The sequence below is a fragment of the Equus przewalskii genome, chromosome 12 (genome assembly GCF_037783145.1).
Source record: "Equus przewalskii isolate Varuska chromosome 12, EquPr2, whole genome shotgun sequence".
Taxonomy (NCBI): domain Eukaryota; kingdom Metazoa; phylum Chordata; class Mammalia; order Perissodactyla; family Equidae; genus Equus; species Equus przewalskii.
Genome location: NC_091842.1, coordinates 2,218,005 through 2,241,945, shown reverse-complemented (window position 1 = coordinate 2,241,945; position 23,941 = coordinate 2,218,005). Strand labels below are relative to the sequence as shown.

General features: G+C 61.9%; 1 protein-coding gene across 3 annotated transcripts in view; it reads right to left on the bottom strand.

The window, feature by feature from the left end:
• AMZ1 (archaelysin family metallopeptidase 1) overlaps nt 1-23,941 on the bottom strand; it is a 28,854-nt gene extending 4,913 nt beyond the window's left edge. Inside the window, exons 1-4 of one of the 3 annotated variants that reach the window (XM_070566205.1) lie at nt 23,842-23,941; nt 6,701-7,227; nt 4,851-5,018; nt 178-306 (exon numbers count right to left, since the gene is read on the bottom strand). In XM_070566205.1, coding sequence (XP_070422306.1) covers nt 178-306; nt 4,851-5,018; nt 6,701-7,004 — 601 coding nt within the window. In that variant the 5' untranslated portion in view covers nt 7,005-7,227; nt 23,842-23,941. Of the gene's footprint in view, nt 1-177; nt 307-4,850; nt 5,019-6,700; nt 7,228-13,825; nt 13,991-23,636; nt 23,775-23,841 lie in introns of those variants that run through there. The other 2 variants (XM_070566203.1, XM_070566204.1) reach the window with 2 other exon arrangements.

Genomic DNA, 23,941 nt, shown 5'->3' with positions numbered 1-23,941 from the left:
CCAGAAGGAGCTAGAATGCAGGACTGCAAGTTCAAGAGCCGCCCATCCCATATTCATGCAGCATCTTCCATCGGAGTGAGAAGGAGGAGGGGTCGGGGTGTGCCGTGCACGCTGCCCTGCCCCTGGGGCCCCCGCAAGCCCTGGCTGAGGCAAGAGGCTGCCAGGGCCCCCGCTCACCGTGCCCTGGAAGGAACTTGCCGAAGGTGAAGCTCCAGGCCTCGCAGGGGTACAGGTCGGACAGCGTGAGGCCCAGCACGCACAGCGCGTCTCCCGGCTTGCTGTTCTTCAGGAAGGACAGGATGCCGTCTGAGGGCCAGAGGGCACAGTGAGGAGGAGGCTGGGGACCCCGGGCAGGCTGAGCCCGGTCCTGTCCTCTTCCTCTGCCTCCGATCAGCCCTCCTCAAAGTCAGACGCGACCTAGTGACATTCTGCAAGAAACCATCAGTCTGAGGCCAAAAACTCACAGCAGCGAAGCCACGCCCCAGGCCTCAGGCTCAGGCGGTCAGGTAAGATCTCAGGGTCTCGGTCTCCCAAACTGTCAGGAGAGCCAGTTCGGACGTGGTTGTCCAAGGAGCCCAGCGACATCCAAGCGGGGACGCCAAAAAGGCTGCTGGACCAAGGAGACCAGTGTTCCGGGGAAAGCGACATTGCAGCCAGGGGCGGGGTGAGCTGCCGCAGTGGCTGATGGATGCCCCGAAGACGGCCACACCCTAGTCCCTGGCACCTGGTAATGTGGTCCCTCACGTGGCAGAAGGGCCTTTGCCGATGTGATTACAGGCCTTAAATGGGGAGCTTACTCTGGATCCCCCAGCTGGACCCCGTGTAATCACTCGGGTCCTCATAAGAGGAGGCACGAGGGTCAGAGAGCTCTGAAGATGCTGCAGCGCCGACTCTGAAGACAGAGGCCCGGGCCGCGAGCCGAGGCAGGCAGGCGGCCGCTAAAGCCGGAAAAGGCCAGGAGGCAGATTCTGTCCTGGAGCGTCCAGAAGGAGCCAGCCCTGCCCACTGCTTGACCGAAGTCCAGGGAGAATCCCGACCCACAGAAGTGTGAGAACGAACGGCGTTGAAGCCGCTAAGTTTGCAGTAACATTACGGCAGCAAGGGGGACGGACACAGCTCCCAGGAGTGATGCACACAGAGACCAGCAGGGGTCCATGAGCCTGGAGCAGGAGGACAGTGTGCAGGTGGGACTGGGGAGGAGCCCGGGCAGCCGGACAGGCTCTGAGTGACTGGAGTGGGAGGGGAGGGGAGGCAGGAGGCAGGGCCAGGAGGGAGACACTCTCCAAGGGGTTTATAAAAGGAACAGAGACACGGGCGGCCGCTGGAGGCGCCTGGGCAGAGGTTTTAAGATGGGGGAGTGACAGCAGCTTGTGTGAGGCGGGAGAGCGGCAGGAACTGCTGGAGTGGGGTTTGGGAGCAGACAGGGTGGGGGTCTCCGGGGGAGCTGGGCCGTCCGCAGGATGGGGAGCGAGGAGGCGGCCCGGTGGGGAGCCGAGGCCGGAGGGAGGAGCGGAAGTTCCCCTCTGATGGTCTGTGTTTCCCCGGCAAGAAAAGGCAGCAGGGTCAGCATATGAAAGAAGCGGGAGGAGAAGGTGTGAGGGGCACCATCGAGGACCCCCGGGGCTCACGGTCGCGCCTTTGAGAGGAGAGACGGCTCGGGCAGCGCGTTCTCCTCCAGTCTCGTTCAGGTTTGGACGGGAAGGGAGGAGGGCGAGGAGGAACAGCGATGAAGCATGAAACCAGAGCCTGGGAAGGCGGGAGGGGAGGGCAGGAGGTGGATTGGGGCGGGAGAGGGTGGGAGGAGAGCGCGTTGCGCCTGGGGGTCAAAGAACCATTAGTTGGGGGCATTAGAGAGGCCGAGCGGGAAATCCGGGAGGAGCGGTTCAGAGAGAGGCTGACTAGTTCTAAAGTAAAATAAACAGATCAAATTGATTTTAATAATATACTTCATTTAACCTAATTTACCAATATCTTTTTAACACGTAGTCAAATATGAAAAAGTTAATAAGATGGTTAATAGTGTTTCTCATACCGGGCCTCCAATTCCGACGTGCGATTTGCACTTATGGCCCATCCGGTTTCAGACCAGCCACGTTTACGAGTTTAGTGGCCGCTGTCCGGGTCAGCACAGGCCTAGGCCGTGACCTCGGGAACGCGGGGCTCAGATCTTGGAGGAGGGACCAAGGATTTTTCGCTCTTAAACGATGATGATGATGACGATTGTAGATTGAATTGAGTCCCCCAAAATAGACGCTGAGGTCCTCACCCCGGGTGCCTGAAATATGTAACCTTATTCGGAAATAGGGTCTTTGCAGATGTAATCAAGTTAAGATGAGGTCACTAGGGGGACCTGACCCAAAATGACTGATGTCCTTCTAAGAGGAGAAGAGACACAAAGAGACACACAGGGAAGAAACGGTGTGAGGATGGAGACAAGGTTGGAGTGACGCAGCCCCCAGTCAGGGCACACCCAGGACGCCAGCAGCCCCCAGAAGCTGGAAGAGGCAGGAAGCACCCTGCCCGGAGCCTTCAGAGGGAGCTCGGCCCTGCTGACACCTTGGTCCCCTACTCTGGCCTCCAGAACTGCGTGCGAGACGATACGTTTCCGGTGTTAAAAGCCACCAGTCTGTGGGACTTCATCCCGGCAGCCACAGGAAGCTCATGCAGTGATCTAAACCAGGCAAATGTGGCCACAAGATGCACCCAGCGTGACCTCCACGCTCTGCCTGCTGGCCGTGCCTTCCTGGGCCCACTCCTTCCCCAGAACTCCACGCAGCCTCCAGGCGTGGGGCCGGGACAGCAGTCCATCCACGAAGCAGCAGGGAGGAGAAGCGCAGGAGTGACACCTGACCTTACGCCCCTCAGCACTGGGGGCGCTGAGGCCCACCAGAGACCCCGGGGCAGCTGGGGCTTCACCCCAGTCTCTCAGAGACACGAGTCAGGCGGAAGCAATAGCAGGTGTGACGGCACCGTGAGTGGCACGCAGGAGCTGAGGGAGGGTGGGAGGCTGGGGGCTGAGCCCTCCGAGAGGCAGGGGGTCCCAGGCCCCGTGTTTGGGCCAGATCCAAGGCAGGCCACTGCTCCCTGGGCCCCACTCCAGACACCTGTGCCCACTGAGCAGGATGGGTCTTGGAGTGACCAGACCTGAAGCCGGGCACATAGAAAGAACAAGCCACCATCGGGATGGCACCCACCCCAGCCAGGAGGTCCCGTCAACCCTGCAAACTCAAGGCCAGCTGCTGCCGGTCATGGTACCTAGGGACATTAGACTAGCCCTCCCGCTGTAAGATAACCAGACAAACCGAGGGAAATAAACAGTTTCTTAAAACGCCTAAGGTGGGGGAGGCGCAGTTACAGGGGGCACCCAGGAAGACTCGGGGGTGAGGCGAGATGTTTCACACACGATTATGGTGATGGCTGGGTGACACGTGTGCTCGTCAAGACTCAGAACTGCTCCAACTCAAAAGGAAGAATTTCTCTGTGTCAATTACGGCTCAGTAAACACAACTTCAAAAGATATCAGAGACCTAATAAAACAAAGAGGGAGGGGATTAGCGCTCAAAGAGATGAAGCTGAGCTTTCTGAGATCGGGGAGGAGAGTGGCCCTGATGACACACCCCTCCCCTGGCTGTTGCCCCAAAGAGCTGCACGGGGTCGGGGGAGAGGGGACGCAGACTGTGCTCCGGGGGTCATCAGGTGGCCCAGAAAAGCTTCGTGACTTTGCCCCAAACAGTCAGCACCCTTAGGTGCCTGGCACAGGAAAAATAAAATCGTCTCTGGATAAAAATGACATCATCCCAGGCCACACCTTCTCCTAAAAGTTCAGCTAATTTTTCATATAAGCTGTCCAGCTAACAGTCAAAAAGCAGACACATGACGAGGCCAGGAAACCAGGATAGAATGAGCAGAAACTACACAGAGAGCCACGTGGGCGCTCCAGGTAGTGGGGTCATCCTACACAGGCCATAAAGCAACCATGTCCCTGGACTCAAAGATTTTAGCAGGAAACTTGAAACTGGAAAGAAGTGGCACTGCTCCTTGGAAAAAGAATCCACCAGAAACTACAGAACTGAAAAATCTGATAACTGAAACTAGAAACTCAATATAGGGCTGTCAGAGCATATCAGGTGCAGCTAAAGAGAGAATTAGTAAATGGGAAGATGAGAACAAGGCTCGGGTGAAATACAAGGAAGGAAGGAAGACACGGGGGCGAGAGAAGATTGACCCACATCCAGCTGGAGTCCCGGATGGAGAGAGCGTGGGGCAGAGGCAGTGTCTGAAGACACAGTGGCTGAGAATTCCCCACAACTGATCAAACGCATCAGTCCACTCCCGCTCGACCCAGCATTGGCCAGAGAGAGAGCCCAGCCCCTTCTGGGGACCTCCCAAAACTTGAGGCTGGGTCTCGTGTACCCCTGGGAGCCCACGGTTCATCTGTGCCTCTCACCCCAGCCTCACTCTCTGCAGCTGCCAGTGACCCCCAGGCATTGGTGGGGTTGGGGGTCTTCTAGACGCTTATAAAGTGCTTTATAAAGACAAAAGGCTGGGGGGATGACTTAGACGGCCCGGAAAGGGACTGCTTCACCTGCTCCACATGCCCGGAGTTTTCCAGTGGACACTGGCCTGTATGGTCAGGTCTCCAGACCCTCTTCTGGATGGGAAAGGAACATCTGTCTTAGTCCTGCTTGTCAAAAGTCTGGGAAATAGATGTCCCCCCGCAAAAAAAGTGGGGGGATTTCTTCCTTCTCCTGGGCTCCTTCCTCCCACCCTTTACCTTCTGGAAGGGCCTCTGGCTAAGTGGAGAGGGCTGCGCCCGCGTGGCCTATGCTGTGCCCGCCGCGCTCACCCACCTGTGTGGAGCTGCAGCCTCTCCGAGTCCTGACTGGGGCGCGAGGAGCAGCGGATGGACGCGGCCGCCACCGCGGGCAGGCACCGGACCTGCAGGCCCGGGAAGAAGGCCTCCGTGCAGCTGCGCAGGTGATCCAGCAGCACGCCGCCCGCCGGGCCCTCGCTCAGATCTGGGGGCAGAGCGGCGCCGTCAGCCTGCACCCAACCTCGGAGCCACCAGCCCGTGCCAGCCCCCAGAACGCCCTGCCCTCCCAGAGCAGAGTCAGGTACAGAAAAGAGACGTTAAGCCCGTGTTTTCTAAAAAAGGGCAAAAGAAGGAGAAAAACGGAAGAAAATGGGGACGGGAGGGCCTCCCTGGCCCCAGCATCCCTGAGGCTGCCCAGGCGAGGGCAGTGAGGGCAGCTTAGAGACAGCCTGCGGGGTTCAATCCTGCCAACACCCCGCCTGGCCAGGGCAGGGAGTGGGACACGGTGGGTGCAGAACAAGGCCATGCAGGCAGGCAAGGCGTCATGGAGGGAGCACTGTAGGAGGACAGAGGGACACGGATCAAGGGTGCAAGGCAGGAGACCTGTGAGGTGGCTGCAGCGTCCCTGGGCCAGCAGCGTTGGTCTCGCCCAGGCCTGGTTAGAAATGCAGGTTCCAGGCCACCAGGGCCCTCCTGAACCGGAGCCTGCATGTTAACAAGATGCCCCGTGTCGCCCGCTGGAAGAGGAGAAGCGCTGCTCCGAGCTGGAGCGGGATGTGGAGCGACGCGGCCGCTGTGGGAGCCATCTGGAGGCCGAGGCCACGGGCAGGGATGGCAGGTGGGCCGTGGGGGGATGGAGAACGGGGGATGCCTCAGGCCCCCGGTCCCCACGCGCAGGAGGGGGCAGGTGGGCCGGTGATGAGCCGTGTGGGGCACGGCCTGCCGAGACCTAGCCTTCCCCGGCTGGCTGTGGAGAGGCTGCCCCGAGGGGAGCCGTGTGACACACTGGGACTCTCAGCTCAGTGCTGGCCTGTTGCTCCTCCAAAGGCCAGTGCCTCCTCGGGCCCACTGCCCTCCCTGCCCGTCTGCAGCCACCTGCCCTCGGCCTGCAGAGGCCCAGCACCCTGCCAGCAGACCTTGCAGAGGACTGGGCAGAGCTGTCTCAGCCCTCGGTCCACTCGGAGCCCCTGGGACCCATGTCCCCAGCCTGTGCCAGACGATGAGCTCTGGAGGACAGTGACTGCACGGGACCCCCGAGGCCTCCCCGCCCACCCCGTGCCCAGCTGGCATCTCCCAAGACAGCCTTGGGGTTAAGAGCCAAGGCCTTGGGGTCAAACAGGCCTGCACTTGAATCCTGCCCCCACCATTCGCCAGCTCTGCCACTCGGGCAGGTCAGGACACCTCTGGCAGCCTCAGTTTCCCCTCCAGTGAAGCGGGCTGATCCTAATCTCAGCACACCACCCCGCCCCGCTGAGGAAGGGGTCCTGGTAAAGCAGCCAGCACAGTGCCTGGGACAATGCCACATCCACAGATGGGGCCAGGACAGCACGTCTGGATGGGGCAGCCCCTTGGCGGGGGGGGACCAGGGTGGTGACACTGCTGTGAAGGCTCCCAGCCCTGGGCTTTTTGAACAGTGTCTCAGGCTGGGCGGACAGCCTGAGCCCAGCCGGGGTCTCCCTGTCCCCCCCAATCCCAAACCTGCCAGTGCTGTCCCCCTCATCTCAGGTCGTGCCTGGGGCGCGGGCACAGACACCCCACCTTGTGCTGAGTTTAGGTCCTCATCCCTCTGTGGGGTCCTGATGGCTCCAGGATGCCCCCCATGCAGCTCATGACCCACTTGCCGGCCCCACGGGGCCACAACCCCCTCCCCCCACCATCCCCTGGTACCTATGGGCTGCAGGTAGATGTGTTTGCGAGCCGGGCTCTGCTTCCTGGGCGGCAGGGAGCCGTGGAAGGTCTGGAAGTCCTCCGGGGCCTCGGGGCGGCTGAGCAGCCAGTCAAAGGCCGTGCGGATGCGCAGCGTGCGGAAGAGCGTCCTCTGCGGGTTGTAGGCCTCGGCCAGGAAGAGCCTCTCGGCCGGGGAGAATGCGGACGCGTAGAGCCGCTGCAGGGCCGGGTCGGTGGACACCAGGGCATCCTTCAGGGCCCGGGGGCCGAAGCTGAACTCCTGGGCCGGCCTGCACTGCAGCATGGCGGGCCCGGCCACTGCGGGGAGCCCCTGCCGCTGCCCATGAACCACCCGGGGGACGGCCACCACCTCTTCCAGAACTTTCCTGCAGGCTGATGGTAGCGGCTGCTGAGGGCTCCCCGCCGACGGACGCTGGGCCAAGGGACCGTGAGGCCTGGCCCTGCCCAGCGTCAGGCCTGCTCAGCCACAGCAAGGGGTGGCACGGACACCTCCGGCTGTCGGCACCCTGTGGGGGGACACACACTGCTGAGTGGACACCCTCAGCACAGGACATGGACACGGGCCTGTTCTCTCAGGCAGGGGATGAACGCTGTCAGAGGGGCCTGGTCCCCCCAGGACACTGCACTCCCCCCCGGCCGGGGACAGGAGGACCCTATTTTCTCCTCCAGCAGGCTGGTCCTTCCACCAGCCCAGAGTATGCACAAGGGCCCTCCTTGCAGCAAGGACACGTGTTTCCGGGGGACCCCGAAGGCCACAAGACCCCTGGAACCACGCAGAGGGGCACACAGACCCGTGAGGACAGCAGCCCCGACATCCACTCACACCCCCACTCTCCCCGAGCCCTCGAAGAGGGGACGCTCGAAGGGAGACCACCCACCTTTATGCTGAGCCCCTGCACAGGCGGAAGGGCCCCCGGGGTGGGAAACTAGCGGCTCCTGACCCCTTTGTGATCACCAAGTGCCCCATTGCCTGGGGCCACCGTCACCTGGGGTCCCCCAGTGCCCCCTTGTCCAATACAAGCTCTCCCGGCAGGGGCCCCGCATGCCCGGGGAAGGGGGCCGTGATCCCGGTGTCCACGTGGCCAGGCCAGCCAGGGCCAGGCAAGCAGATGTCGGGGAGGAGGGGAGCCCCCACAGCGGCTGACCCAGAAGTTTCCGGGGGGGAGGGACAGGCACACGTGCCGAAATCTACAAAGAGGGAGATGTGGGGAAGCAACAGAGAGGCCTTTAACTGCTGGGACAGGCCAGGCGGGGAGCGGACGCCGGGAGGCACAGGCGGGCTCGCAGAACCGTGACAAAGTCACTCTACAAACTGGAGTTTTCCTTCCGAATCGGGAGTGAGGACTGGCGCATCCATCTGTCAGTCAGAAACGACACCCCCTCCACCACCACCCCTTCCCCAAAATCTGCCGGGAAAGGCTGGGCCCTGGTCACCAGGCTGGCTGGGCCTTCACGTCATGTCTCCGTCCGAGGACACACGATCGACGGGGCGGGAAATGGGGGAAGCCGCACAGAACAGAGAAGAGGAGGAGGAGGTAACGAGGAAACCAACCAGAGCCAGAAAAAGGAAGAGGCACAAAGAACAGGGTGGAGAGCAAGGGAGACAGAGCATGGGGACAGGAGCCCTCGGTGGACTCTTAACTCAGGAAGTCAGGCCAGAGGCACAAACCCGGCTCTGCAGGGCACAGGGCGGGGCCCCAGCCCTGCTGGAAACCCGGATGGGCCTTGTTTGCTGGGAAGAAGGAAGAAACGAGCCCGTCCTCCCTTCGGCTAACCGCGGTTAAAACCGTCTGGAAAATACATTTATATATACGTACTCCTATACATATGTGTGTATTGTGCATATACATACAGGTAAATACACACACATGCATACATATATACAGGAATATTTGGCGTATATATAATTTATGTTTTCCTCTGTAAAATCATATACATATAATCTTTTCCAGAGGCTGCTATATTCATAGATGCACATACATAGCCATCTACCCATAGATAAATTTTTTTCAGAGTTGAGTTCTGGCTTTGAAGAGGGGAGGACCGGGGCTGAATGTGTGCTGAGACTCCTGCCAACGGAGAGCTTCGTGAATTTCTTTCCGCATCTATATTTCACAAATCGAAGATCCAGTTGCACATGCAATCTTACATCCATTTGACACAGCATATCTTAAGCATTTTCCAAAATCCTTAAACATCCTATTAAAAAAAACGCCATTTTTGAGGGCTGGTCAAAAACACCATGATGAACGTCTTTGTACGTAGGTGTGGGGTTCCCGGAAGAGAAGATACTGGGTGCAGATGTTGAAGGAATCTTGATCTGTATTGCCACTGCTTTCCAGAAAGGTCATGCCAATTTACAGCCCCATCGGCCCCCAAATTTCTAAGTAGCCAGCAGCAAATAAAAATCATCGCCGGAAGCACTGAGTCCGCCCACCCCGCCATGTTCCAGGCGGGGCTCCCTGGCTTCAACACCCCAGGAAGTGGGTACAGTTACTGTCCCCATTTTTAAGAGGGTGAAACTGAGGCAGAGTGAGGTTGAAAGTAGGCAAAGCCACACAGCTCGTAGGGATGGGAGGCGAGATTGGAACGCACTGATTTTCAAGCACCAGCTGCCCGTCACCCGGAGCAGCGGGGCCCCCACCTTCCCAGGAGCCCCGTCCAGACCCCCGTCTCCACCGCCAGACTCCAGGCAACGCTGGCGGTTTGCAATGCAGTGAAAAATCCACTGCTGGACTGTAGGAGGAAACACCAGATGCACAGACCCTTGAGGGCCAAATCACATGGCATCAGGAAGGGCCACAGGAGGCAAGCTCTCCAGGGGCCAGAAAAGTGCAAGGAGGAAGCAGCGAGGACAGAAGGTGAGCCAGAAGGAGCCAAGAGGGCTCCCAGCTCGCAGCACAGAGCATGGGTGGGCTGCTTCCTTCCTTCCACCGGGAGTCACTAAGGGCCTGCCCGTCTGTGGGGCGCGGCCAACACCCTCGGGCAAAACAGACAGGGGGCCCGGCCTCATGGAGCTTAAATTCTAGAGACGGGAGGCAGACAGTAACAGGCAATAAAAGTAAATACCATCCACACTGTGTGGGAAGGTGACAAATGCCACAGTGAACGAGAAGATGCAGAGGGAGGATGGCCCCGGCCGCACTGCCTTTTTCCAGGGTGACCAGAGAAGCCTCCTTGAGAGGTGCAATCTGGCCGAGACTGGAAGGAGGCGGTTGGGGGTGAGCGGGGGGCATCTGGGCCTAGTGTCCCAAGTGAAGGAGCATGTGCAAAGGCCCTGCTGCAAACACATGCAGGCGCATGCACATGCACACCTCGGTGGGCTCAGAGCAGTGGGAGGCCAGTATGTCGGGAGTGCAGGAGGGAGAGGGGAGATGGCCACGTCGTGCAGCCCTCAGAAGGCTGTTCATTCTTAGAGCTCACGCCTTTCCTGCGGGAGAGGTGGAGAGGGGTGACGGGAGCTGGGTGCCACGTCTCAGGCAGGGCTCTAGGAAGCCTGCCCCTCCCTGGGAGGCCGGGTGTCATGGGATGTGGACACAGACCCCCCCCAGGAAGCTCCAGGAGTGGTTGTGGGCTGTGGGCTCCTGGCAGTCCAGGACCGCAGGGGCCTGCCATGAACTTGGCCCTCTGACTTCTAACCTTGCTGTTCCTCAGTTTCCTCCCAGGCACAGTGGGCTCGGTACAACCTGCCTTCCTTGTCCAGAGCGTGGTGGGACCACAAGAAAAGGAGGAGGTGCCCAGCTCCTGCTGACTTCAGCCCTGTGCCCGGGAGCTGCCTGGACCCGACACCAGTGCCTCTCGCCCACCTGGGTTTGGTCCTGAGCCCGGGTCACCGGCCCCACTTGTGCACCCTGGGCGCTCCCCAGCCCTTCCGCTCAGATACCCTCTCCGCACGGAGCTGGGGCCAGGCTTCACCGCCGACGGCTAGCTCTAAATTACTCCCTTGGCATCACAGCCGCCGCGGAACTCTTTCTGTCATTGAGAGGAGCCTATAAATTTGTTCTCTGGGGCAGCCCAGGGGCCTTTGGGATCCCCAGGAGAGTCTGTATCGAAGCTTTCCAAAGGAGGTGAAGACAGAACAGACACCAATATCCGAGGGCTGCCTGAACCAACCCCAGTCACCATCCCTCACCACGGGCCTCATCCCTGCCCAGGGGGCCCCATCTCTGCCCACGGGCACCATCACACCCCACGGGACCCCATCCCTGCCCACAGGGCCCTCATCCCTCCCCACGGGACCCCCATGCCTCCCCACGGGGCCTCCATCCCTCCCCACGGGGCCTCCATCCCTCCCCACGGGGCCTCCATCCCTCCCCATGGGGCCTCCATCCTTCCCCACGGGGCCTCCATCCCTCCCCACGGGACCCCATCCCTCCTGATGGGGCCCTCATCCCTCCCCACGGGACCCCCATCCCTCCCCACAGGGCAGCATCCTGTAAACTCCAAGCTCACTTCTTGACCTAACACCTCGTCTGAACCCTCAGCCGCTGTAACGTAGCTCCCAGGATTCACCCACTTTAGGGCCGAGGAGACTGAAGCTCAGAGAGGGGCAGTGTCCCTGCCCACAGACGCCCTGACCCAGGCAAAGCCTCGGGAAATGAAAATGGCCCTTTTATTTCCCAAAAGTTCAAGGGCCCTGCCATGTCCATCCCAGGTGCGACTTGGACCCAAACTAAACCTCGGGGCTGTTTCAGAGAAGACCACGTCATGTGGCATCAGGAAGGGCCATAGCGGCAAGTTCTTGGGGGGACCAGCGAGGACAGACTCTGCGAGCCGGAAGGAGCCGAGACATGCTTGGCGTTTCCCAAGGGGGTGGCCGGGCTGGGGCCACGGTCCTGTGTTTCCGTCTCACAAACCACTGAGCTCCCAAGAGCTTCTGTTTAGCTGGGTTATATCCATCAGTGTTTACCGCGTCTGAACTTAAAACCAAGAAATGAGCGAAACAAGGACACAAAACCCTGCCTCCTTTAGCATCACACACGTGCGTGGCATCACGTGGCCTCTGGAAAAGTCCACTGCCCGCCCGTGAGACAAGGCAAGAGGAAGGGGATTGTTGCGAAAACGGTCTGACCTCACGGGTCCCCTGCAGGGTCCTCCGAACAAACTTTGAGAACTGCTGTTTCCTCTCAGAATCCTCCTCCTTGGGACACCTATTTGCACACCCACGGGCACACAGGTGCTCGGAGCATCCTCGTGGGAACCCACGACACCCTGCCCTGGCACAGAGCCTCGGGCCGCCAGCCACCTGAGAAGCCCAGAGCTGGGAGCAAGTGGCCACATTAACTCGGACGGGCACAGGCTGGCGGGTCCACGGGACGCGAGGCTCCAGGCTGGGCTTGAGGGTGTTTGAGTCTCTCTGTCCTTCTAAGCAGGTCCTGCTCTCTCTGGGGTCCAGGATACAGACATGTCGGCCCCGACTGCCCATGTGGCCACGTTCATCTTCCTAAGTCACTAAGGGAAACCCCGCCTGACCCTTCTCTCCTGCCAGGTCATTTCTGCCCAAGACCACTCCCCACGCGGAAGCCGCAGTGCCCCGGGAGGGAGCCGCGCTCAGAGCAGGGCGCTTCCCAGCCCTCCCCACTACTTGCCTCCCTGTTAACCTGGGCAATGGTGAATGCCCCTGAACGGAACCTCCAAGACTGAGGCTCTCGGCTGTCGTTCAGGCTCTGCCACAATCCGTCGCGCTCCCCTCATCATTGTCAGGACAGCCCTACTGTGCTCGGAGGAGCGCCTGCCCTGCACCTGAGCTCTGCCCGCACCATCGCCTCCACCTCACGACCCTGTGATGCTGCAGGCGCTATGAGGTCCCCATGTCTCCAAGGGGGAGACCGAGGCTCACGACGTTAAGGGACTTGGCCATGGTCTCACAGCTGGGCGGTAGCTGGGCCCCGTTTCCAGGCCATGCCTCACACTGGAACCCCAGCTCCTAATGTTCTGGTGGGGTTCCAGAAGCAGAGAAGGCCTAACCATCAACACAGGGTGGGACGTCCCCCTCCCGAAAGCACTGATGTCTCTGCCCTGCCACTATTACTCCTGGGGCCCCAGCCAAACTTCTCAGCTGCTTCCCCTTCCTCTGGGGCACCGTGCCCTCCTCTTCCAGCCTCTGTTTTGTCCAGAGGCTGGGAAAGGGCACATCCTGGTACAGGCCACTTCCTCCTGCCCCGGGGCGGGGGGTCTGCCAGCAGGAAGGGCAGGCTGACCAGCCAGGTGATCAAGGGCAGGCTGCCCCGAACCAGGCGGCCCTGGCAACTCGTTCTCCCGTCCAACTGGACAGATGCCCCAGCCTCCGGGGAAGAAAGCACGCTCCGGTTCTTGTAATTCTGAAGACGCTTTGCAAAGCATCCAGCAGCTGCAGCGAGCTATTCATTAGCCGTCAGCTGGAACCTTCAGGGCAATTCAGCAGCCCCCGCAGGAAGGGAGAGATGGGGTTTGGGGTTTCATGCTTCTCAGAAGCTTTCCACTTGCTAGGAGGGGAGCAGACGGCTCAGACCACAGGGGTGTCAGACCCCGGCTTCCTGTTGCAGCTGCCCCCACCTGTGAGCCCAAAATTCCACTCTGGACGCTGTTTCCTTCCCTGTGACAGAGGCCGGGAAGGATGCACCTGCCTCCCGCTGCTGACCCTGTAGCCTTTTTAAGTTTGTCATCTCCTTGTCACCCCATCCCTGCTTTCCCGGTCTGGGTGTGTACCAGCCAAGGAGCTGCCTCCTCCATAGACACCTAAGCGCCGAGAGGCCCCTCCCGCACGCAGGCCAAGGAGCCTGGGGCAGAGGGGAGATTCTCTGCAAGCCTCGGCTCAGGGGACGTCCACGCCCACCCGGCCACCCGGGAAACGCCTGCTTTCCGCCGGGCTCTGCCACTGCCTGTTTGCTGCCATCCCCTGGGGAGCAGATGGTGGGGAGGGGTCACCGAGCCCCTTTCCTCCCCCAGGCTCCCCAGCCAGGCCAGCCGGGTAGCCCCGACTCAGGCGCCCAGAGCAGAGCCAGGACCCAGGCGCTGTGCCAAACCCTCCGCGCGCCAGACCCCGAGGTCCCCCACCTCCTGGCCCCGCGAGCCCTTCGTGTCCCCGCGGGCCCCGCGCCCCCCGCCTCCCCAGTGCGCCCCTACCTCGCAGCCCCGCGCCTTCACCCTCAGGAGCCGGCAGAGGCGGCGCAGGCAGCATGGGCACTTGGCGAGGGCCACGAAAATCGAGGAGGTCCTGGCGTGACGTCAGCACAGAGGGGCAGGGACCGAGGCGGGACCGGGTAGAAAGTGCGATGGGGCCTCCTGGCTGGAGAGGAGGGCCACACCCTCCCCCACCGCCTCTCGCCCACCGCGCAGGTCACCAATGGGCAGCCCACTGGCCGGAGCCCCTGGACCCCAGACATGGCTTACAGACATCGATCTCTGCTGACTTCTTGCAGAGCATGCCTGGGACACCCCGACACTCCCAGAAATCCCTGGGGAGACGGGGATGGGGCCTGAGGTCTCAAAGCCCCCAGGGGAGAGAGGTGAGCCAGCGCTGCCCAGGGAAGGCCCTGGCACCAGGGATACCCCAGCAACCTGGGGGTTCAACTCCAGCATATGACACGCAGCCCAGCCCTGTCACCCATCCCCTGCCGGCCCCCCATGAGGATGGAATAAGGATTATTTTAGAACTCTATGTGCCCGGCACAATACGCTAAATGCATTACCTCATGACAGCCTCTCACAAGCCTGCGAGATGACCGTCCTTTCTGTCCCCATTTTACGGATGAGAAACTGAGGACTGGCCAGGGAAAGTGACAGCCCCAGAGGGCAGAGCAGGGGCTAATCACCCCCTGAGCGCAGTGATGGGGGCACCCAGCGCCTGGGCAAGAATAACAGGTGCTACGTGCTCAGGAATGCTGCCACGTAGACGCGGTCCTTCCTCAGAGATGGTCCTGCTGCCTTCGGTCCAGGTGGTCTTTATCCCGGGACATCAAAGGAGGGGCGGCCCCTGTCCACAGGGTCCCTACAACACGCCGCCTCTGGGCCCTGCGTGTCCCCAGGAGAAGGGCAGCCGAGGCCACATCCCGCCACCACAGTGCCGGAGCTGTTATCCCCGGGAGGCCAGCATGGCCAAGGGGACATCCTCGGGTGGCAGACGGGAGATCCTTTCGCCTGTTGCTGAACTGTGGCTTGCCCTCTCTGAGCCTCGGTGTGCGACAGTCTCGCCCTCCCCAGACTGCCGAGGATCCTCTATGGGATACAGCGGGGACGGCGCCAGGGCCCCAGGGGTCTCGGTGGCCTCTGTACTTCCTACCATCTTCTCAGGCCGCTGAGCGAGGGCAGTGGCGGCCCCTAACAGCTCCCTCTTCCTTCTCTTCCGCGGCTCAGCGTGATGGCACAGGGCCCTGTCCTGATAGCGAATGCGGCTCAGGCCACAGGCCCCACAGCCTTTCCTGCACCCTACACTGCTCCCCTTTCATGGGCCCAGACCCCAGGCCCCTGGTGCTGAAGAAGGTGGAACAGTCTAGAAGGCGAGGTCTGGAGGGTGGGCAGGTGGACACGCACGCAGAGGGGCCAGCCCTGAGAGTGGCCCGCCTGAGTCGCTGTGGCCCTGAGCGCAGTTTAGGGGCGTTCCCAATACCCACCCCCTCAAAGAGCCTTGACTGAGGACGGGTCCCGGCCGGGAGGATTTCACAAGGACTCCCCAGCAAGCCCAGGGAGGCAGAAGAAGACTGCTGGGCCCCGGGGCCAGTGACCATCCGAGCACAGAGCCAGCGGTCACGCATCTGGATTCCGGACCCACTGCTGGAGCTGCCAGACCAAGAAAGGTCGTATCCCGTCTTTGAGTTGTTTCCTCACCCGCCCCACGGCGACGCCAATGACCCCTGTGGTCTCCTCAGAGCAGGGATGCAGGCTGTTCTAGGTAATGTCACCTGCTGAGGGCGAGTGTCACGGGGATGCTGAGATGGCCATTTGAAACCCCCGTGCACCCCTGCAGCAGCACGAGACACGCTCAATGTCGCTCACGGGGATGGTCCTCCTGGTACCGGACGGGGGCCAGCTTACACGGTCACCTCACGTAACGCTTAGCTGACCCAGTGGGGAAGGACGCACTGTCACCCCATTTCATGGGTCACACAGCCCGTAAGCTGTCACCTAGATAAAAACCAAGGTCTGTGCAGCTCCAAAGACCCTTCATGACCTCATCTCGTCCCAAACCCTAGTGCTTGTCCTGACTTCACCCAGCAACAGACCTCGCCGGCGCTGTTCTGTGGTCTTTCTTCCTCTAGGCCTCCATCTTTTCTTATGGAACATTCTTCCCCAACATACACCCTGGCACCGCCCATCGCTCTATCCAGCCCAGAGAGGCCTCCCCTGGACGGCCCACCTGAGGACCCCCACGCACCCTCTCCTCACCCGGCTTCAGTTCTGCAGCTCGGACGGCGACCCGAGGCCACATTCACTGCCCTGTCCCCCACCCATCCCTCCTGCTAGGACTTGATCAGCCCCCAAAACAGAGCCTGGAAAACAGTAGGTGTCCCATAGATGTTTGCTGAGTGGAGAGAGACGCTGTCACATAAATGGAAACTGCTCCAGCCTGTCTTTATGTCCAGTCAGGGTCATTCATTCCCTTAACAAACCTCTGCCGACGCCAGCTTGGGGCCAGGATGGGAGGGGGATGGGGAAGCCTCCGTGCAGGCCTCCGGGGGCCACAGGGACCTCTGAGCCCTGCCCCTGGGGTAGGGTGCGCAGTGGCTGCAGCCCGGGTTTGAGGGCCACGTTGGTCCCCATCTGGCCAGGTCTCAGCTTCTCTTCTGCTGCCGTCCTGGAGGCCTTGGTCCGGGAGCCCCGGGGGGACCCCAGAGCGGCTGGGCGTGAGCCCCAGGCCTCCGAGCTGCCCACCCAAAGGGACAGGTCACCCCGTCTCCTCCTGGAACTCTGGGCTAGCCCCCAGTGGGGAGGGCCTGGGCTGCCACCACCCGGATCCTCAGCTCCCCCCTGGGGCTGGCGCCCAGGAGGTCCTTTAGGGGCTGAGCTCCATGCTCAGACTAGTAAACAGGGTCGTTATCCCTCAGCCAAGGTGCTGGATCCCAGAGCAGAGCTGCCGAAAGGAGGGCATACCTCAGAGGCCGGAGACGCGCAGTCTGAGACCGTCACAGCGAGGGGAGGCGGGTGTGGGCACGCACATCTCCCGACAGCCCACTAGGCAGGCCCTGTGCGCCCCTTAAAGCCTTTGTCTACTCAGCCCTGTGTCCAGGAAGGACCAGGGACAAGCACTGTGCAGGGGCCAGGCCGCCTGGCAGCCCAGAGAGGAGGGGCTCCCGGAGGGGCAGGACGGGAAGAGGCCTCAGGGCCTCCGGGGTCTTCCTTAGATGAAGCCATCCCATGGAGCAGAGGTCAAAGTCACATGGCAGGATGGAGGGGTGCAGGCTGGTGGGAAAATGGAGGCCGACTGTTCTTTCGGGGTGACGGGAGGAACGGGTGACAGCAGCCGCTCAGGAGCACAGAGGAAGATGTTCTAGGACGGGGGTGGCAGAATGCGGGGGGCAGGGCTGGGGTCTGGGCTGTGGGGGCCGGAGGTGGCCTCATTCAACCCACACACCAGGTGCTGCCCCCATGGGGAGCGAGCATCCGTTCTCGGGCGGGGCCTGCGCGGAGCAGCGGGCACTGTGTCCTCAGAGCCCCTCCCAGCCCGGATGGTGAAGGTGGGGCTGGCGGTGGATGGAAGTCCTGGAAGGGTCTCCCTGCCACCCTGTCTCTGCACAGCTGGAGAGGGACCCCGAGGGACAGCCCTGGTACAACATGTCGGCAGGGTGAGGCGAGAGGCCCCCCAGGGGCTCCCTTCAGGTTGGGGATCCAGGCCCAGTGCCAGGACCTGCTCTCCTTTGGGCTGCGAGCGTCGTGGTGCACTCAAGCTGCCCTCACGCAGACAGCCTGGGAAGCGGTGCTCCCCGCCGGGGTTCTCCTGGGGACCCCCACCCCCAGCACACTGATGTCTTAAGACCCTGTGTCCACACCGAGTCTGGTCGTGTGCCTGTCTCCTTGCCCATCATATGACCCCCAAGGTGTCCTCCCGTCTGGGGGCCCAGACAGACCATGTTAATTCAAGCAGCTTCTACTCTGAGTCCCGACTCAGGAGGCACAGTGAGCGCGTGAGGTGGGGGGATGGGCACCCCACACTGTCCCCAAGGCCACCTGGGTGGTCAGGAGGAATCTCCCGCCTCCAGGCCCCTGTGGTTGGGACAGGGTCCGCCTCCCACAGGAAGCCTCCCCAGTGCGCTACTGGGGTCAGGAGCTCCTCTCTGGTGGACCATCCGGCTGGCCGCTGCCAGCTTCTCTGGGGTCTGTCTGTCCCTTCCCTGGGGTCCTGTCGAGGGTCAGTGGGCTGGGGGAGTGGAGCAAAGGGAGTCTAAGTTCTCAAGACACACACCTTGAGTGAGGGCCACCTTTTCTCCCAGTCCCCACACCCTGCGGCCATGAGGCCAGCACCCCCGCTCAGCCCAGGGCCAGCTGCGAGTGTGGCCCGGGCCCCGTGCCACCGCCTCCAAGCGAGCGGAGAGGACCCCCCCCCAGTGCAGGGGGCCCGCCGTGGAGGCGGCCTCATCGCTCCAGCTCGAACGCAGAGACTTTCCCCCAAGCCGCGCTTTCCCTCTGGAAACCTCCACGGTAAGGGCTTCCTCGGAGCGGAAGGCCGCCAGGCCCGCCCCGCCTCATTCTGCAGAAACGCCCCCACGGATGGCTGAGGGATTGGTCACCGTCATCCCCAACACTGCAAGAGAATTTTGTTTGAGCCTTGAGAAATGCTCCGACAACAGACATCCATTGTAGGAGAATTGGAAAATTCTGAAAAATAAAAACAGAACTCAAGACTCCAGAATCCAGCCACCAAGAGGTGACCTCTCTTAACTTTTTGTCAGATGTCCCTCAGATAATTGTTTTTTCCTCCGCATTTAACTATATATGTAACACAGCCAGCCCTGGTGGTCTGGTGGTTAAGATCCGGCACTCTCACCACCACAGCCCGGGTTTGTGTCCCGGTCAGGGAACCACACTCTCATCTGTCAGTTGTCATGCTGTGGCGGCTGCGTGTGGCTGTGATGCTGAAAGCTCTGCCACTGGGATTCCTAACACCAGCAGGGTCACCCGTGGTGGACAGGTTTCAGTGGAGCTTCCAGACTCAGACAGACTAGGAAAAAGGACCTGGTCACCCACTTCCGAAAAGATTGGCCATGAAAACTCTGTTTTCATGCACTGGAAGGGGAGAGGATGGCACAAAAAGACCGGGCAGGGTTCCGCTCTGCTGTGCACAGGGGCGCTGGGGGTCAGAATCGACTCACGGCACCAGTAAACCTAACGACACTTAAATATATTTTTAAGGGGTTCGCACTACTTATTCTGTTCTGCTAGCGGCTTCCTCATGTAACACCCTGCCCTGTCCACAGCCAGAAATCGGTGTCCTCACTCTACTGCGCTGCGTTTTGCTTCCCGGAGGAATCGCCTAGTTCGGGACAGGTCGGTTTTTCCCGGTTTCTCGCTCTCTTACGTGTATACCTAGACGGCACTGTGATAATCTGGTTTCCGTAAATCTTCGTTGTACAGGTATCCGATTGCTCCCCCATGGGATAAATCCCTACAAATGGATTCTGGCTGCCAACGCTACACTTTTGACTCATGGGGCTGCAAGGATTTTCCGATTTATTGCTGTGGGGCGCAGAGAACTCGGAACCTGAGAAATGCTCACGTCCTCTCCTGAGACTGGTTATTCCACAGAAGGTATGGGACGCCACCTCCCACTCGTCTAGCCCTGCTGTGGCTGCGAAGGGACAGGAGCAGCTGGAATAGTTACTACCTGTCAAGTCTCCTCCTTTCACCTCCTGGTTAGCAGGTGAAATTGGAAATCCAGATGAGCCCCCGTTCATCCAGAAGGGTCCTTGCCCTAAGGTGGGGGGGTGCCTGGTGCCAGGTCCCCCAGAACACAGAGGCAGCCCACTGACTCCCAGCCCAGGGCCAGCTGAGGCTTGAGGGAGCCAATGCATGGTCAGCCCACCCCACCCCCTGCACACAGGACACATTCGTCCCAGACCCCAGACCTCTCTTGTGAAGCCACCTCGTTAGAGCCAATTCTAGAAACGGGCCGTGATATGGGGTTCCCTGTCCTTCCAGCCAGGCGGACAAAGGGTGCCACCCCAACCTTCATGCTCACTGCCATCCTCCGCCCCGGGCAGATCTGGGGTACCAGAGGGCCGTGTGGCCCCAGGAAGCTGCCTCACCTCACTGTGCCCCCATTTCCCAGGGGATTGAATAGAGGTCCCCAAAGGATGTGCTCAGCGGACCCTCAGAACGGGATCTTATTTGGAATAAGGGTCTTCGCAGATGTCAGTGAGGTAAGATCTCAAGATGAGTCATCCTGGATTAAGACGGGCCCTAAATCCAATGGCGGGTGTCCTTATAAGACGCAGGAGAGGAGAAGACACAGAGACACAGAGAGAAGAAGGCCGGATGACACCGGAGGCAGAGATGGAGGACACGGCCACAAGCCAAGGGATGCCGGGAGCCCCCTGAAGCTGGAAGAGGCAGGAGGGAGCCTCCCCCGGAGCCCCTGCAGGGAGGCGGCCCCGGGACACCTGGATCCCGGCCTCCAGAACTGGGAGAATCAATTTCTGTTGTTTTAAGCTCCTGAGCTTGTGACAATTTGTTCCGGCGGCCCAGGAAAGCAACACAAGTGGAAAAACAAGAAAATGCTCCCTGTGGCTGTTGTTGGGATTAGAAAAATGCACAGAGTGTTCTCAGCACATAGTAGGTCCTTAGAAGAGGTAGCCGTTCAGTCAGCAAGCACTCGGACACCTGCTGTGTGCCAGGCGCTGGGCTGGGGGACGGGGGCTTCCTCTGTCCACTGGCCCCAGGCAGGGTGAGCGCAGGGCCAGAGAAGGACGGAGGGGCCGAGGACGGCTTCTCGGAGCTTGGGCCACAGGAGACAGGCCAGACAGGATGAGCCGGGCTCTCGGGCCGAGACGGGGCCTGACAGGCGGAGGGGACGGCGTGAGCAAAGACCCAAAGGCAGAGCGGGCAGGGCCTTTGGGGACATGAAGTCACTGGATGGGTCTGGAGTGAAGGGTGCAAGACAAGGAGCAGTGGGCGGTGTGCGGTGGGGGGCAGGCGACGTTCAGGTGGCAGGCGAGGGGGGCCGAGCCGGGGCCCAGGCAGGGGACGGGGGAGGAGGCCCTCAGTGCTGGCCTGCGGGACCTGGGGTCCACTCGAGTGGGCAGTGACGTGGAGTCAAGGCCTCCTCCAGGCCAGGGGCTCCCGGCCGTGCCTCAGTTTCCCCAGGCCTCCTGTCCCACCAGTGCTCCCAGCGTTGAGCCATGTTTCACTGTAGGAATTCGAGGAAGCCAAGGACCCTCCTGCCCGCCGGGAGCTGCCCGGCAGCCAGTTTAAAATGACCGTTTAGGGAGTGCCCACCCTGGGTGCCCGGGGACCCCACTCCCCGAGACCTCCAGCCCTCTCCCACTGACCTGGGCTGGCACGGGGCCCTCTCAGGCCTGGGGGAACAGAAGCCCCTAGTGTTCGAGGCAAGACAGGGGGCTTAGGGCCAGGGCAGACGGAGCGCCCTCTGCAGGGGTGGGGGGCAGAGAGGGGCTGGGGCTGCCTGCCTGCCCGTGAGGCCCCTCTGAGCTCTGGATCAGTGTCCACTCTGGGCGTCCTGCTCTGAAAGCCCTTGTTCCCTCCAGGGAGCTGGGGGGGTGGGCTGGGGGGGTGGGCTCAGCTCAGTTACCCGCAACATACACACACCCAGGGCCCTGCCCCTCCTGGTGGCAGCACAGGGTCCCTCCTGGACCACCCAGAACCCTCATGGGCTCAGCCAAGGCTGGGGTGGGGGCGGGGTAGACGCCTGAGAGGGGTTCTCTGGCCAGCGCCCCCTTCCCTCTGCCTCTCTCTGTGTCTGCCTGTGTGTCTCTCCTGGGGCATCTTGCTCCCTGTCTCTGTCACCGTGTACCTCCTTCCATCTCATTCTCTTCGCCTCTCGTGGTTTGTGTGGTCAGGGGACGGGAGAGAAACCCCACATGTTGCTTCTCAAACAGAAGCAGAAAGACAGGGCCGGTGGGGCATGCGGGAGACATCTGCTGGAGCACCCACGCCCCCCCTCGGGCGCGGCCCTGCTCCTGGCCACATCTGTCCCCATCAGGGTCAGTCCGCACCTGGACCACCTGAAGACTTTCCCGTCAGACCTGGACGTTGCCCATTTGGGTTCCACAGCTCTTGCATTTGGTCCCCAACAACAACAATAATAATATCTCCATCATCGGGGCCCAGAGCAGGGCCAATGGGGGGATTCGGGACGGAGCCCCCATCCTGCTCAGTCTCTCCTCCAGCCACGCCCAGCTCGGGCGGTCCTCCAGACTGAGGTAGGAACACAGTCAATGTCGGCACTCTGGAAGGTCTCTGACCCCGGGGCGGCCTGCCCCACACGTGTCGCTCAGCTCGTCTTCAGTGGACACCGGGGTCTCAAAGGCTCGGGTTTGGTGATTTGGCCGGGGGCCCACCCTGGGATTTGGGATGTCCTTACCCCCAGAGAGAACCCAGCAGGCCCCTCCTCCACCCTGTTGTCAGGCACGCCTGGCCCCAGGCTTGGCCCCCTAGTGAGACCTGGGGAGGCCCGGAGCCCAGTAGGAGGAGATCCCCAGGCCCCGGGCAGCCCTGTGAGAAGACGGGGCCCTTGGCTATGCCGAGCCCTGCCTGAGGGGTCCCACCTTTGTGGCCAGTTTGAGTCCTCAGAACCCATAGTCCAGAAGCTTCTGCAAGCAGGCACACGAGGGAGGGGCTGGTCAGGGAAGGTGCTGGGGGAGGGTCCCTGGTGGAGCCACAGTCAGCCTGAAGTGGCCCCCCGGGGGAAGCAGTGGGCCGGTGTCAGGGGCCACCGCGGGAGGCATTGACTCTGCCCTCACCCCCACAGAGCTGGGAGGGCTGTGCAAACAGGCAGGCCCCCGCCCCCGTCACCCTCCTGGGGGAGGTGTGAGCTCCTGCCGTGTCCACGCGCCTGCACCCCAGCCTCGGAGCCCGCAGACGGCTAAGAACCTGCCCGGGGCCACGGACACCGGCCTGCTCCTGAGGCTCTGTGGCCGGAGCTTAATGCCTGTCCAAGAGTCGGCTCTGGAGGAGCCCGGGGAAGTCCCCAGGGGCGCTGGGGTCTTCTGGAAGGGCCTGCTGGGTGGGCCACACACCCCACTCAGCCTGGAACAAGAAGCCTGCAGGGGCTGGTGATTCAGGCCGCTGTGGTGTCCGGCCTGTCGGAGACGTCAGAGAGCAGGGTGTGGGTAATGGGGCTTCCCTGTGGGGCAGCCCTGGGGGGCTCGAGCACCTCACCTTCAGGGAACCCAAACCTTCCCCCAGACTGCTCTGCCCTCAGCGCTTCCCATCCCAGGAATGTACCGTCCCTGCCCCTCCCCTCTTTCTCATCCCCCAGGGAGCAGCTGGTCAACCTCCCACGGCCCCCAGCCCCAGGCCAGCCCCCTCCACCCTCCCCCGTGGCCCCTTCCAAGCGACACACCCGCCACCAGATGAAGCCACACACCCCGCAGAAGCCTTTCAAGATCTCCCTTTGCTCTTAGGATAACGCACCATCCTCCTACTGGGGCCCTGACGCCCCGACGCCCTCGCCCACCACATCCCACCCCGCCAGCTGGCAGCGCCCCTTGGTTGTCCGTCCCAGACGCGCACCGTCTTTCCACCTCTGGGGTCCTCCTGCCCAGAGGGCGCCCCTCCTCTCCCGGCGCCCACAACCCCGGCTGGGTCCCCCAGATTAGGATGAGGCCCCGAGCCCCGCCAGCCTCTCGTTCCTGGGCCTCGCTCCGCGCCCCTCCCCCGGAGCCCCGCCCTCCCCGGCCACCTCCCACCCGCTCCGAGACTCTCGGCCCCGCCGCTTCCTCCCGGCAGCCCTCCCGTCGCGCGCTCCCCTCGGCACTGCAGGTACCTGGTCGGGGCTGTCCTCGGCGGAACCGCAGCCGGGGCGGGGGCAGCGGCCGTCTGCTCATCCCCGCGGGCGCCCGGCCCCGTGCGGGCGCTCAGCCTCGGTGGCCGGGCCACCCCGCCTCACCGCGCGGCGCGGGAGCCCCCGTCCCCGCACACGCCCGCGTCCCTGCCCGCGCCCGGCACTCGGCGCACCCACACGGACGCACCTGCCGCCGTGCACACACAGGCACACGCGCGCACGCGGCGACCCGCTCCGAGCGCACCGCACCCCGGCGCCCACGTGCCCGCCGCACGCGCTGCCCCGAG